Genomic DNA, 12,691 nt, shown 5'->3' with positions numbered 1-12,691 from the left:
GCCTCTGCCTCTGCCTCTGCCTCTGCCTCTGCCTCTGCCTCTGCCTCTGCCTCTGCCTCTGCCTCTGCCTCTGCCTCTGCCTCTGCCTCTACCTCTACCTCTGCCTCCCAAGTGCTGGGCTTAGAGGTGGGCACCATTACCACCTAGGTATTTTACATATTCTTTATCTCTGACTTTAATGCAACTCTAAGTTTTGTAACTTTCTTCTCCGTGTTGCTTTTCTCCTTGAGCTGGGAGGCACTGAGAGGAGGGTTAAGCCGTAATAACTACATTTATTGAATTCCAATATATCCAACATTGTATTAGACAGTACGGATATGAAAAATTTAATTCATGCTCTCAAACAGCTTTCAGAAGTGGTATTTTATAAAAGAATTGGATTGTGCCAGGGGAAACATTAGGAGTATGATTCTGAAGAGGAAAAGACATTCATAGGAAGCACTGGTATATTTTCATTTTCAAGATTAATTTAGAACCCATCAATGGCATATGCTAGATTTTTCTGAAGTACAAGTGAATGCTGACTAAAGAAAAACAGCATCAACTTTCAAAACACTTTAGGTTCGAGTATGGAATATGTAAGGGGAATTTGGTTGACAAACAGAAATTGTTAGAATATATATATATATATATATATATATATATATATATATAACCAAAAAACTTAAAGATCACTTTCCATGTTTCTCTAAATGCAGGTGATAAGATCAATAGCTTCAAATTTAACAAGTTTTATTTGTTTTGTTTTGTTTTTCAAAATCTTTTTTAAGAATTGCTCTTGTGGAAAACATTCCTGAAGGCCTTAACTACTCTGAAGATGCCCCGTTCCACTTACCGCTCTTCCAAGGCTGGATGAACTTACTCAACATGGCCAAAAAATCTGTGGACATAGTGTCTTCCCATTGGGACCTCAACCACACTCACCCAGCCGCATGTCAGGTAAGCCACACCCTCTATGCTTGTACTGGTTTTATGTGCATCTAACACTCCGTATTGTCCTTGCTCTCAACAAGACCAGACCAGCTCACTTTCCAAATCCCACCTCCCCCAAGAGCACAAGAGTTCTGTGTTTATCATTTATAGAGCTGTGCCATGGTTAAGCATGTTTCATTTCACTACTATGATCACTCCAGGTTTGTTCAGGGCTAGATCATGTTCCATCTTTGTCTATAAGAGGCTCTGTGTAGAGTGCTGTCGAGCAGCATGGCTTTGAGGATGCCACCCACATCATAGCACCTTCCTACAGCATGGCCTAGAATTCTGTGTTGTATAGTTTGCCAGCTTACACATCTATCTGCTTGCTGAGACATGCATTTGGTCCAGTTGTGTTATACAATTCACTTTCATGACTCTGAACTCCCTTTTTAAAATAACAAAGTCCAACATCTCAGGTTAGTTGGATATTTTTGGCTCTGTCACTTTTGTATAGAGAAGAAAAGGTGATTTCAAATTAAATACTCTGAAGGAAAAATGTAAAAGATCCTTATAACTTTAATGTCTTTTTCTTTATATTGGTAAGCTATGATGGTTTGCATTGAGCTATTACTCATGTATATGAATACTGGGCTATATTTAAATGCCCTGTATGGGTCCTGGGCCAAATCAATTTTGTTTCTTTGCATACAAATCATATTGACAAGGCTTATCATCACTCTTGATTGCTGTCTTGAAATGTGTTATTCATTCAATTATACCACTTTGGTTATTTTAAAGTAGTGGTTATCAGAAAATAAGTAAAAACAAACAAAAACCATAACAGTCATACTGAAGACTTTGAGTAAGCTTATTAAAAGTATATTGTGTTCAGCATGTTCCTACTTCTACCACTTTAAGCATATGTTTCAGGTTGTATTGTTACATAATGTATCATCCACAGCTTAGTACTTGGAAAACAAAGATCATCCACTTACTTGTGGTTCGGGGCAGGGTTTAGCAGACAAAAATCTATGCAGTGATTGGGGGATGGATTACCTGAGGCCAGAGGAGCCATACTGAATAGAATACATTCAGCCTCTCAACTGAGAGAGGGGGGACTGAAATGATGGCAATCTCTTGGAATTCTGTAAATGAACTTGAATTCTTTATATTGTGGTTGGACCCACAAAAGAAGAACAGAAGCTCAGAGACCTGTTAGCTTGAGATCTGGCATTCCAGAGTGCAGCATCTGTCCATCGTATTTCATTGGTTTAAGCAAGTCACATGCACAAGATACCAGGAACTGAGTGGACCAGCTGGTTGCAGTCTTTGGAAGTGATACAACACAGACCACTTTCTGACCACAGCAATTCGTTCTCTTCCACATGCAAAATACATATCAGTGCATCCTCAAATGGAATTAAATCCGTGGTATGAGAGCCTCACAGTTCTGGATCTACGTGTGGGATTCTCTTGCTCTGGAAACACATAAGTTTAAAAGACTGTTTATATGCCCGAAGGACACCCCAAACATGCAGTGTCGAGACAGAGATGAGATGATCATGGGCACTGTTGTTCAAAAAGGGGAAAAGGAGAATATGGACTAAGAAAGTTCATTCACCATTAGTCTGTGATGAGGCCAGATCCAGCCTGGCGCAAATTTGACTTTCACAACTTTAGAAGCACGAAAGTGTTCTAGGATCTAGCATCTAGCTGTGGCTTTTTTGTTATTTGTTTGTTTGTTTGTTTGTTTGTTTGTTTTGAGAAGGATAGCCTAGGTACCCCTGGCTGTCCTGGAACTTGCTACACAGACTTGGCTTGAGATCCTCCTGCTTCTGCCTCCCAAGTGCTGGGTTCAAGCTATGCGACCCCACCCTCAGCTAGGATCTAGTTCCTTACAAGTGGTTTCTAATCTGATCATTCCATATGCTGTGTATGGCTGTGTGTTTTTCTTTAATTGTGCAGTGAATAATTGAACCCAGGTCCTTGGACATGCCAGGGAAATGGTCTATTGTGAAGCCATACCCTCAGTCCATAGTCGTTTCCCATAGGAAACAGATCAAATTTCCTTCATGCTCTTTGTTATGATAGTAGATTCTCTCTCTCTCTCTCTCTCTCTCTCTCTCTCTCTGTCCCTCTCCCTCTCCCCCTCCCTCTCCCCCTCCCCCTCTCCCTCTCCCCCCACTCTCTCTCTTCCCTCCCCCTCTCTTCCTCCTCCTTCTCCTCCCACCCCCTTCTTCTTCTTTTGGAGAAGAAGAAGCTTAAATAGCTCAGGCGGTTCTCAAGTCTGCTGCATGGCCAAGGTTGACCTGACTGTGTGGTCCTCTTATCTTTACCTTTCATGTTATGGGATTGCAGACATAAACTGCCATATCTATGCAGTGCTGGGATTGAACCCAGCATCTTCTGAATTCTAGGCAAGCTCTCTACCCACTGAGTCATGTTCCCAGTGCTCTTGTCATCTCTTTTAAAGAAACCATCTTTTAGCTAATGGATAATAGTCAAACATGACAGTTATTTTTAAACTAACAGAGCCTGCAAATTGCTCGAGGGGACCACAAACAACAGAGAGATGAGCAGGAAGTATAGCCCAAAGCACCTATTTATTACAGTGTGGCTGTAAGCAAACTATTCCACAGAACTCTACACTCTGGCAGGCAAGCCCAGCTCAGCAGCAGACAGACACAAGTAAACACGTCCCTGGGATTTGTGTCTCATCTAGATGGAGGCAAGCTTGTAAGAGTGAATAGTGCCTGTTATCAGCATGAATGATAAATGTGGACTTTACAAAAATATTGCCTGGAAACTGACATTCCTTTAAAATGTGTTATGTATTGGATTCCAAAGTACTGCATGTATGAATGTATGTGTATGCACATATATGTGTGCGAGGGTGCACATGTGTATGTGTGCTTGCCTGTGAAAGGAGGGAGGTCAACTTTAGGTACCATTCCTTAGAAACTGCACACCTCGTATAAACAGACAGGGTCTCTGAATGGGTCACCTTAATGGTGATTGGCTGGACTGCTGAGCCAGTGAGCCCAGGGATCTGCCTCCGTCTACTCCTCCAGCACTGGAATTACACTAGCGCTGTACCAAGCCCAGATTATCCTGTGAGCCCTGGGAATTGAGCATGGGCCTTCATGTTTACACCAAAAGCACCCATTGAGCTGTCTCCAAAGGATGCTGCTTTAATTCCCACCGTACAACCCTCATTTCATCTTCCTCACATCTCACTGGGGTCATCGGCCTTCGTGCCTGTTCCTTTCTATTCTTTGAACTGTCTCAAGGTCCAGTTGAAGGCTAGTGGATCCCACAGTGCTACAGCAACCATACTTTGAAATTAGTGAAAATGCTTGTCTAGGAAAAGGAGATTTTATTTCCTTCTTCCACGATGATGACTTTTTCTAATACGTTATTAAAATTTACAGGACATTTGATTGCTAATTTATGAGATAAAATGATGGGAATTTTTTTTTTTATGAAATCAAGATGTTTTAGGAAAAGCCAAGAAATGTGGCTGCTGGGGACTGATCAGTAGACCGACCTGATCCATGCAGAGAGTACCCGTTCTTTCCGACTTCAGTGAGGTACCAAATGAAATAATTAATGAGCTGAAACAATGGAATGTTAAAGAGATGCATTTATGTGAAATCAATTAGATGTCAGCCTCCCAGAGAGCTCCCAACTGGCACGATTGCCAACTGATGATACATTAAAGTGTTTGATTTGGGAAAATTTGGATAGTTTTTAAATTGCACAGGATTTGGCGGAGTTAATGAGAAGAGAGAGCGTGCAATGATACAGAAGGCCGTTTGCAAAGTACAGCTCGGCTCCTCTCACCACAAGCTGGGTGATTAGCAGATTTCAGAAAGCCTGTAGGATTTGCCTACTTAGCAGCTGTGTGACCTCGACCAGGATACAGGACTGTCTGTGCCTCCATTTTCTCAGCATCAAAGCCAGGGTGGTAGCAGATGCTGTAGACTAAGTTAAAGCCTGTGTGTGTGCTTATTACTACCATACATGTCATCGTGTATATTCGCTCCTCTGTGCATATACCTCAGCTCATGTTCCAGTCAGTTGAACACTGTTCACCAGTCATGAGCTAGAGGCTTCACTGTGACAGAAACTTGGTGATTACCTGTTTTTAAAAAAGGCAATTTTTTCAAAGATGAGGATTAGATAAACTATCATAATGTGTGTGTGTCAATTCTGACATTCATTTTATTTGTCATGGAGTTTTATGTATGTATACACACACACTCATACAGAAAGAGAGAGAGAGAGAGAGAGAGAGAGAGAGAGAGAGAGAGAGAGAACAGACACCATCTGCTCACCCACTGAAGAACATCTTTCCTACCCCTGGTGTTCAGGAAGTCAGGGTCCACTTTGTCTTTAGAAAAGACCTGAAACATATGCCCCTCCAACATGCCAAAGTCCATTCTTCAGAATTCTATATGCTTCTCTTTTTACCTTTCCATTGATTTTTGTCAGTTGTTATCTGGTATAGTTTTTATCTAGAAATAATATTTTTGATATATTAGATCCTGAAAAAGTAACATTTTATTAGAAAATAACCTTCAACCTCCATCTATATTTTCTGAGATGAAAATTAAAACAAGCCAGGCTTGGTGGCACATGTCTATAACCCCAGTGCGCAGAAGATGAAGGTCTTGAGGCTAGTCCATGCTACACTGCACAGAGAGGATGTAGCCTGGTGTCCTAACTCATTGACTATACCTATGGTGGACTCCTATCTTCGGGGTCTTCCTGGAACCATGCCCATTCCTCCCTTGCCATACCAATGTTATTACTGACTCTTGCTCTGGCTTGCTCAACATCCAAGGGCCTTTGTTTCCTCTAACTTATAAAGCTTGTCCTTGTCACACTTGTTTCACATCCATCCTATGATCAATTCATAAGTGATAGTAGCATTTTGTATTATAATTACTTTTTCATATTAGTCCATACCCCTTGTTCCCTATTTCTGTCATCAGTGGTTCTCAAGGTTCCTCTCCCTTTCATCTCTGTCCCTCCCTCTCACAATGGTCCTTATTCCTTCTTTAGGTCTTGCAGCTTGAAGACTTGTGATGTCTCTTCACCTCTCCCACCCATTGTCAGGATCCACTTTGTAATAAAATACTATTTCCGGGGCCCAGATGAATCCTATTTCTCAGTGGTATTAGAGGTTATTTATTAAATATCTCTTATATTTAAGGTTTTTTGACTGGCAAATATTTCTCCATATTTAGGAGATATGGTATGATAAATGGATTCATATATATATAATAATGATTAGCTCAGAGAAATTAGCATATGCATTTCTTCTGTCATTTCTTGATGGCAAATATATCCAAATTTTTCTAGCTATATTGAGGTATCTAAGTCATTAGTGTCAATTATATTTACCCTGTGAGACACAGAATAATAGAACATATTCCTCTTGCCAAACAATGGAATCATACCTCTTGGTCCCATGGGTCCCTTTCGCCTCTACTCCACCAACCCTATTTTCTTTCGATTCTCTGGTAACCACCGTTAGTAGTCCATGAGTTTTGTTGTATAGATTCCACTTATGAGGAAGACCATCAGTAACCTATTTCCGTGCCTAACTTGTTTCACTAAATACAGTGCCCTGCAACTCTATCTATGTTGTCATGGTGACAGACTCTCAAGCACTGTGGACCATTGCAAAGTAGTGGAAACTTGGAGATATATGGGCCTTGTGGAAAGTCCTTAGGCCAGTGAGGGTGAGCCATCAGCTCTCAAAGAAGATTGTGAGAGGCTGATTTTTTTTTCCTCTTCTTCAGACTCATGCCCCTGTGGTGAGTGACTTCTTCAGATGTGATTCCCACTCTGAGGCACTGCTTCATCTGAAGCCCAAAGTTGTGGAGCCATTGATCACAGAAGCTTCAAAAGTAAAAGCCACATAAATAAGTAAATCCATGTTTGCCATTATATTCTGTTTTAATATGAAAAAAACCTACTAATATAACCACAGTCTTTTCACTATGGTATATGCCACTGACTATAGGGACCCATGGGGGACCTCCAACATACCACAGCTATAGGGTTTGGCATTTGATGTATTTTATATACTTTGTGGTTTAATAGCTGTGGCCAGTTTGAACAAGTGCCATAACTCCTATGATTCTTATTTCCTTTTCTAGAAAACATATAGGATGATGTCTGCCTCATATTGCTTTGTGCAATGATGAAACAGGACTCAAAACAGCACTACTTCTGTTTTCCACATGCAGGACCTTAAATATAGTGGACACCCAGCTCTGAATTGTTGTAAAACAAAAATGATATCTGTTGCCCACAAAGATTTCAACTTCTGTGAGAAGCAGCCAAGATCCTATCCAGAGCATGGATTTGCATTGTCCTTCAGTCTTAAGTAAAGAAAGGAGAAGGGCCAGGCGTTGTGGTGCACGCCATTAATCCCAGCACTTGGGAGGCAGAGGCAGGCGGATTTCTGAGTTTGAGGCCAGTGTGGTCTACAGAGTGAGTTCCAGGACAGCCAGAGCTATACAGAGAAACCCTGTCTCGGAAAACAACAACAACAAGAGAAGAGAAGAGAAGAGAAGAGAAGAGAAGAGAAGAGAAGAGAAGAGAAGAGAAGAGAAGAGAAGAGAAAAGAGAAGGAGAAGGACAAATTTGCTTTGGACAAACTTGTCCAAAATTTCAAAGCAAATTTGTCCTCTGTAGATCCTCAGTTCCCACCCCTGATGCAATGGTTTATAGCCATGACTTCCCAGAATAGCCTGGGGGGCTTCGAAAATAGATGGATGTGCCCCTCCACCCTCCCGGAGTACTTTTACATTATAACATTTGGAAAGAGGCCAAGCCTAGAAACAACTAGAGGAGTCCGCTGGGCAGCCAAGATTGAGAATGGCTGATGGAAAATGTGCCAGTCTAATAAACATAGTTTGAATTTCATGGTTTAAGACACCTCCAGATTGCTCTCTTCCCTAGCTGGCTTGTCAGCCTGATTTTTGCCCACTTCAATTTAAACCTATGTATCAACATTATTCTCTCTGGAACCAGACAACAGCATATGTTTGAAAAACTCATGGATTCCTGGACTGTGAAGCCTGAGTGGTATTTATCCCCGTGTCTTGATTGTCTAGCATGTAGCCAGGAGGAGCAGGGAGCTGTGGGTTGGTGTCAAACCATAAATGACTCTTGAGAGCTACCTGTCATCTCCAGACCGAACATGATTTCAGCAGACTTCCTGGTGCAGTGTCAGCATGAGCTGGCAGAGCCTAAGAGGAAAGGTGTCCCTCGTCAAAATAGTGCCTTTCCCCAGCTCTGCCCTCAGCAAATGCTTACTTACATCAGCATTCTCCAGCTTTAAAAATGTGACAAGGAACCGTTTTCAACGTGCATTCATTGAGCAGAATGTTGGGGGGACAGGGGGTGTTCTGTTTGCTGGAAATACAAACTTGAACTACAGCAAGGGAGACCCCACCCCCCACTCCAAACACCTGTGAACCTTCAAAAAGGGAATACAGCCATGCAAGGAGCGCAAGAGAATGCACTCCGCCCCTGCCCCTGCCCCTGCCCCTGCCCCTGCCCCTGCCCCTGCCCCTGCCCCTGCCCCTGCCCCTGACTCTGTCCTTTGGGGCTCAGCAGCTCTCAGGATCCAGTGGATTCTGTTCTCCCCTAGTCTATTCTCCCTCAGTACTTTCTGCTGCTTCTGCATGCTCCTCTCTCCCCATCTGTTGACAAATTATGATTATGCCCCTGCTTGCATTCCAGTATACTTTCAAGGGAGATCATTATTCTGATGCAAATGCATAAAGAACATTCTTGGCAGGTCTTTAACCTGTGTAATTTCTCCCAAAGCCAGTAATGTAGGTATCAATAAATCACGGCTCCAAAGGCATTATTCTTCATTCTCTGGATCAAGTGAGGACTAGGCTTGTCCTATCTGGGTCTTGGGGCTTTGTTTGTTTGCTTGTTTGTTTTCTCTTTTCTCCCTCTATGCATTCCCTATCTTTCAGCGCTCTCTCTCTCTCTCTCTCCTCTTCTCTCTCTGCTGTTGTTTTACTTGTCATTTTTGGCTTGATGTTTTGAGTTATGACAATGTCTCACTAAATATTCATAAATGACCTCAAATTTGCTGCAATTTCCCTGTCTCTACCAACTGAGTGCAAGGCTTATGGCTGCACACCAGCATCAGTGGCTTAGTGCTTTACTTTGAAAAGGACAATTGGATATTTTCTCATTATATGGCAGTAGCCTCTTGCTATAAATATCTGGAAAACTGCAGTTTAAAAAAAAAAGGCAAATCATCTCTCTGTGGCTATTAAAAAGGTTTGGACAGTTGATAGTCCATGAATAATTTATACACACAAATGGATACACAAACACACACAGATATACACACTCACATGTGCACACACTCACTCACTGCCCCCCCCCCCCACACACACATACACCTACACATGGATTCATTACACAGGATACAGCTGTTCCTCTGGCACCACAACTCACCCTGCATGGATTCCCTGAAGAAGTTTTAACTCTTTGGGGTCTATTATTTCAGGGGCCCTGATGCACCTGCTCCTGTTTTACATCATGCATCGCTTCTATTAAGAGTCTTTATTTAGCAAATGCATTAAATATTAATGCAGGAAATATTATGCCCCACTCATTCCTTTTTCCCTCTATCTTCTTTTACAGTATTCAGAGGGTTGATTTTTTTTTCTTATATTTAGTTAGTGTCTTTCCTTAAAGCTGTTCCTCATATGGGGTATGCAGGCAGGACAGTTGCTAAGTCTCTAAATATCTACAAATTTTTCTGTTTCACCCCCACATGTGAAGTTCTTGTATGGGCACAGGATTCTTGGCTATGATCTGCCTACTGGGTGGAACTTAGTGTTGTGGTGGCTGGCTCCTTGCCAGTCACATATGAATTTCTTTCTGAGTCACTCCATCCCTTCCTTTGACCAGAGACATGTAAGAATTTCAATCCTTGATGTCCAGCTGCTTCACAAAAGGATCTAGGTCTTTCTCTACCTGAAAATGTGCCTCTGCTTCAGGTGTGTTCTCAGCTTTCTTTTCTTTTCTTTCTTTTTTTTTTTCTTTGTTTATTTTCTAGATTTATATCCTTCCTGAGTTGGACAGATTTTTTTTTCTTCCAATGCAGTGATTAGCTGAATATTCCCTGTGCTTAGGAGATTATTTGTTTGTACATATGTAAATATTATGAATATATGTGTATTTATGTACATGTATGCCACAGACCCTTGTGGTACCTGTCTGCATAGAATGGGTCGCTGGTTGCAGGTGGACAAGGACTTGGCAAAATGAGTGACAGACAGATCAACATGAGAGGTTGTGTAGAATCTGAATGTAATTTTTCAGGTCGAGCATCATACTTTTTATACAGAAGAATAATAAGAAACCAAGCAGAGATACATCCTCTGAGTTACAGTGACACAAAACATAAGGAATGTATACATCAAAAGAAGGTGGGGACCAGGCTGCTGCCACTAAGAAGGGAGCCAGATGTAATGCTAGTCTATTGTTAAGCCCACCACCAGGGGTTCTTAGTAAATGCCTGATTATGCTGTTTCTTTGGGCCTAGTGAAGCCTATCTCAGGGGGATTCTCTAACTCTTTCATGGTAAACCTACCTATTAGCTAGGCCATTGTGTATTCCCTTGTTTGGGTAAGACTGGCTATTGTCTCAAGTAAACACTCTGCAGACCAGCCCTGAGCTATTCTGGCTCCGTTCTTTGTAATGCCTAATTAGTTTCACCCTCTCTACTAGAAGTAAATTTGAATGTTACTGAATAGATAACCTTCTTACTGAATTCCAAGTTTGTAGGTTTCAATGATTTTCTGGGACGTTGGAACACTGACGAGGGCTTAGCCATGTCAGAATCCAATCTTTAAAGGCACTTATAATAAAATAATACTGAAAGAGAGCACATGGATCCATACACAAGACTAATTCGGGGATAGGGTATGAGTATACAGGTTATGAGAATGCCTGGTTCCAGGAGGTTAAGTTTCTCTTGAAACTCTTTGCCTCATGAATGCTTCCAGGCTTATCGGCCTGTCAAGCAGACTACACTGGAGTGTGTGTAGCCCATGTATATATGCATGCACATAGATGCTTTAAAACACTTCAACATTTGGTCTTCAGGCTGTGTCTTAGTTATGATCTCCATGGCTATGAAGAGACATCATGACCAAAGCAACTCTTACAAAGGCAAACATTTAATTGGGCCTGGCTGACAGTTTCAGAGGCTTAGTCCATTATCATCATGGCAGGAAGTATGACAGTGTGCAGGCAGACATGGTGCTGGAAAAGGAGCTGAGAGTTCTACATCTTGATCCAAAGATAGCCAGAAGGAGACTGTCTTCTGCAGGGAGCCAGGTGCAGTCTTTGGATCACACTGGCCAGATCTGAGCATACATGTGAGACCTCAAAGTGTCACCTCCACAGTGACACACTTCCTCTAACAAGGCTCACTATCCTTGAATAAGGCCAGACCTCCCACGGGCCAAGCATATTCAAATGACCGCAGGTTGCTAGCTTGAACCTGAAGCATGGTTGTAATGTGCATTAATTACTTGTCTATGTTCATGCTGAAGTCCTACATTTCATCCCAACCACCCCTCTCCATCTTGGAGAATTCACATGTGGTTGGGTCTTGGCTTCTGGCTTCTGTATCATCAGGTGCCCACTGTGTTTGTGTTAAGCCATCTTTCCATCCCTCTGGTGAAAACCTAAGACAGTCAATTTATAAAGACCAAAACATTATTTCAACTCACAGTGTTGCAAAGTGTGGGCCATGATCAGGTGGCTCTAATATTTAGAAGCTTAAGGCAGATCAATAGGACTCAGCTGTTGGATGGGCAGTAGAACTGGAAAGGGGAAAGACTGTCTCCCACTCCCTTCAAGGGAGATCACCAAGATCTGAAGATCTCTCACTAGGACCTACCTCCTCAAGTCTCCCTCTCCTCCCAGTAATGTCAACTAGATCTAGACAATAACACATGCAATTCTGGAGGACACTCAAGACTCCAGCTATGGCACTGCTCAGACATCCATACCTTTTGTGTTGGATCCATTTAAATGTACGGGTGCTTCTCTCTATCAGAGTGATGATGGCTTTTGTCTTTCATGTGTCGAAAGGTAAAAGCTGGAAGGCTTTCCTTGGGCAAGAGGAGAATGCTTGATTCCCACTGGGATTCCTTCTTCTCACCCCCAGGCCTGGGAATGCTGCCTCAGTGCTTGCCTTGCTTCTTGTTGAACAAACATCTCTGGGTCATTCAAGTGAGGTGAAGACACCCCTCAGGTGCCTTTGATCCCTAGACTTTAACTCTGCTGCTGTGGGAATTTTTTTTTCCTGAGAAATGCTGTCTAAAGAATCAACCTTTCACCTACCCAACCTATAACCAAGTTAATAATGTACTTTGAGATATATACAGCTGTCTACTCTCATTCTGCTTAAATATTCTGTAGGCAACCTGTTCAGAGTTAGCTGTCTTCTAAGAAAGACATTGTAATCAGTCCTACTCTACTGTGAACTTCCAATGTCATTAACTCCTCCAAGCTCAGTGGATGTGAAGAAGTAACAAAATTCTAGGCCTTTAGGTCGAGGCTTGGGAATGTAACCTTTGTGACTCATTGCTCCAAGGTATGCTAATCATACCTTGATAGCGACATTCCTTCCTCCACCTACCTGCTTCCTGAGTTCAAAGAGTGTTCATTCAAAGAAAGTCACCCTGACCAACGCCGGAAACTGCCATGC

The 12,691-nt window shown here is 42.1% G+C and overlaps 1 protein-coding gene across 6 annotated transcripts in view; it reads left to right on the top strand.

Moving 5' to 3' along the window:
* Pld5 (phospholipase D family member 5) overlaps positions 1 to 12,691 on the top strand; it is a 323,819-nt gene that overhangs the window by 192,550 nt on the left and 118,578 nt on the right. For all 6 annotated transcript variants that reach the window (XM_021158929.2, XM_029483515.1, XM_021158940.2 and 3 more), the window contains one exon: positions 771 to 939. In XM_021158929.2, coding sequence (XP_021014588.1) covers positions 771 to 939 — 169 coding nt within the window. The remainder of the gene's footprint in view (positions 1 to 770; positions 940 to 12,691) is intronic.

This window comes from Mus caroli, chromosome 1 (genome assembly GCF_900094665.2).
Source record: "Mus caroli chromosome 1, CAROLI_EIJ_v1.1, whole genome shotgun sequence".
In the NCBI taxonomy this organism is placed as follows: domain Eukaryota; kingdom Metazoa; phylum Chordata; class Mammalia; order Rodentia; family Muridae; genus Mus; species Mus caroli.
This window is presented reverse-complemented; position numbering and strand designations above follow the sequence as displayed.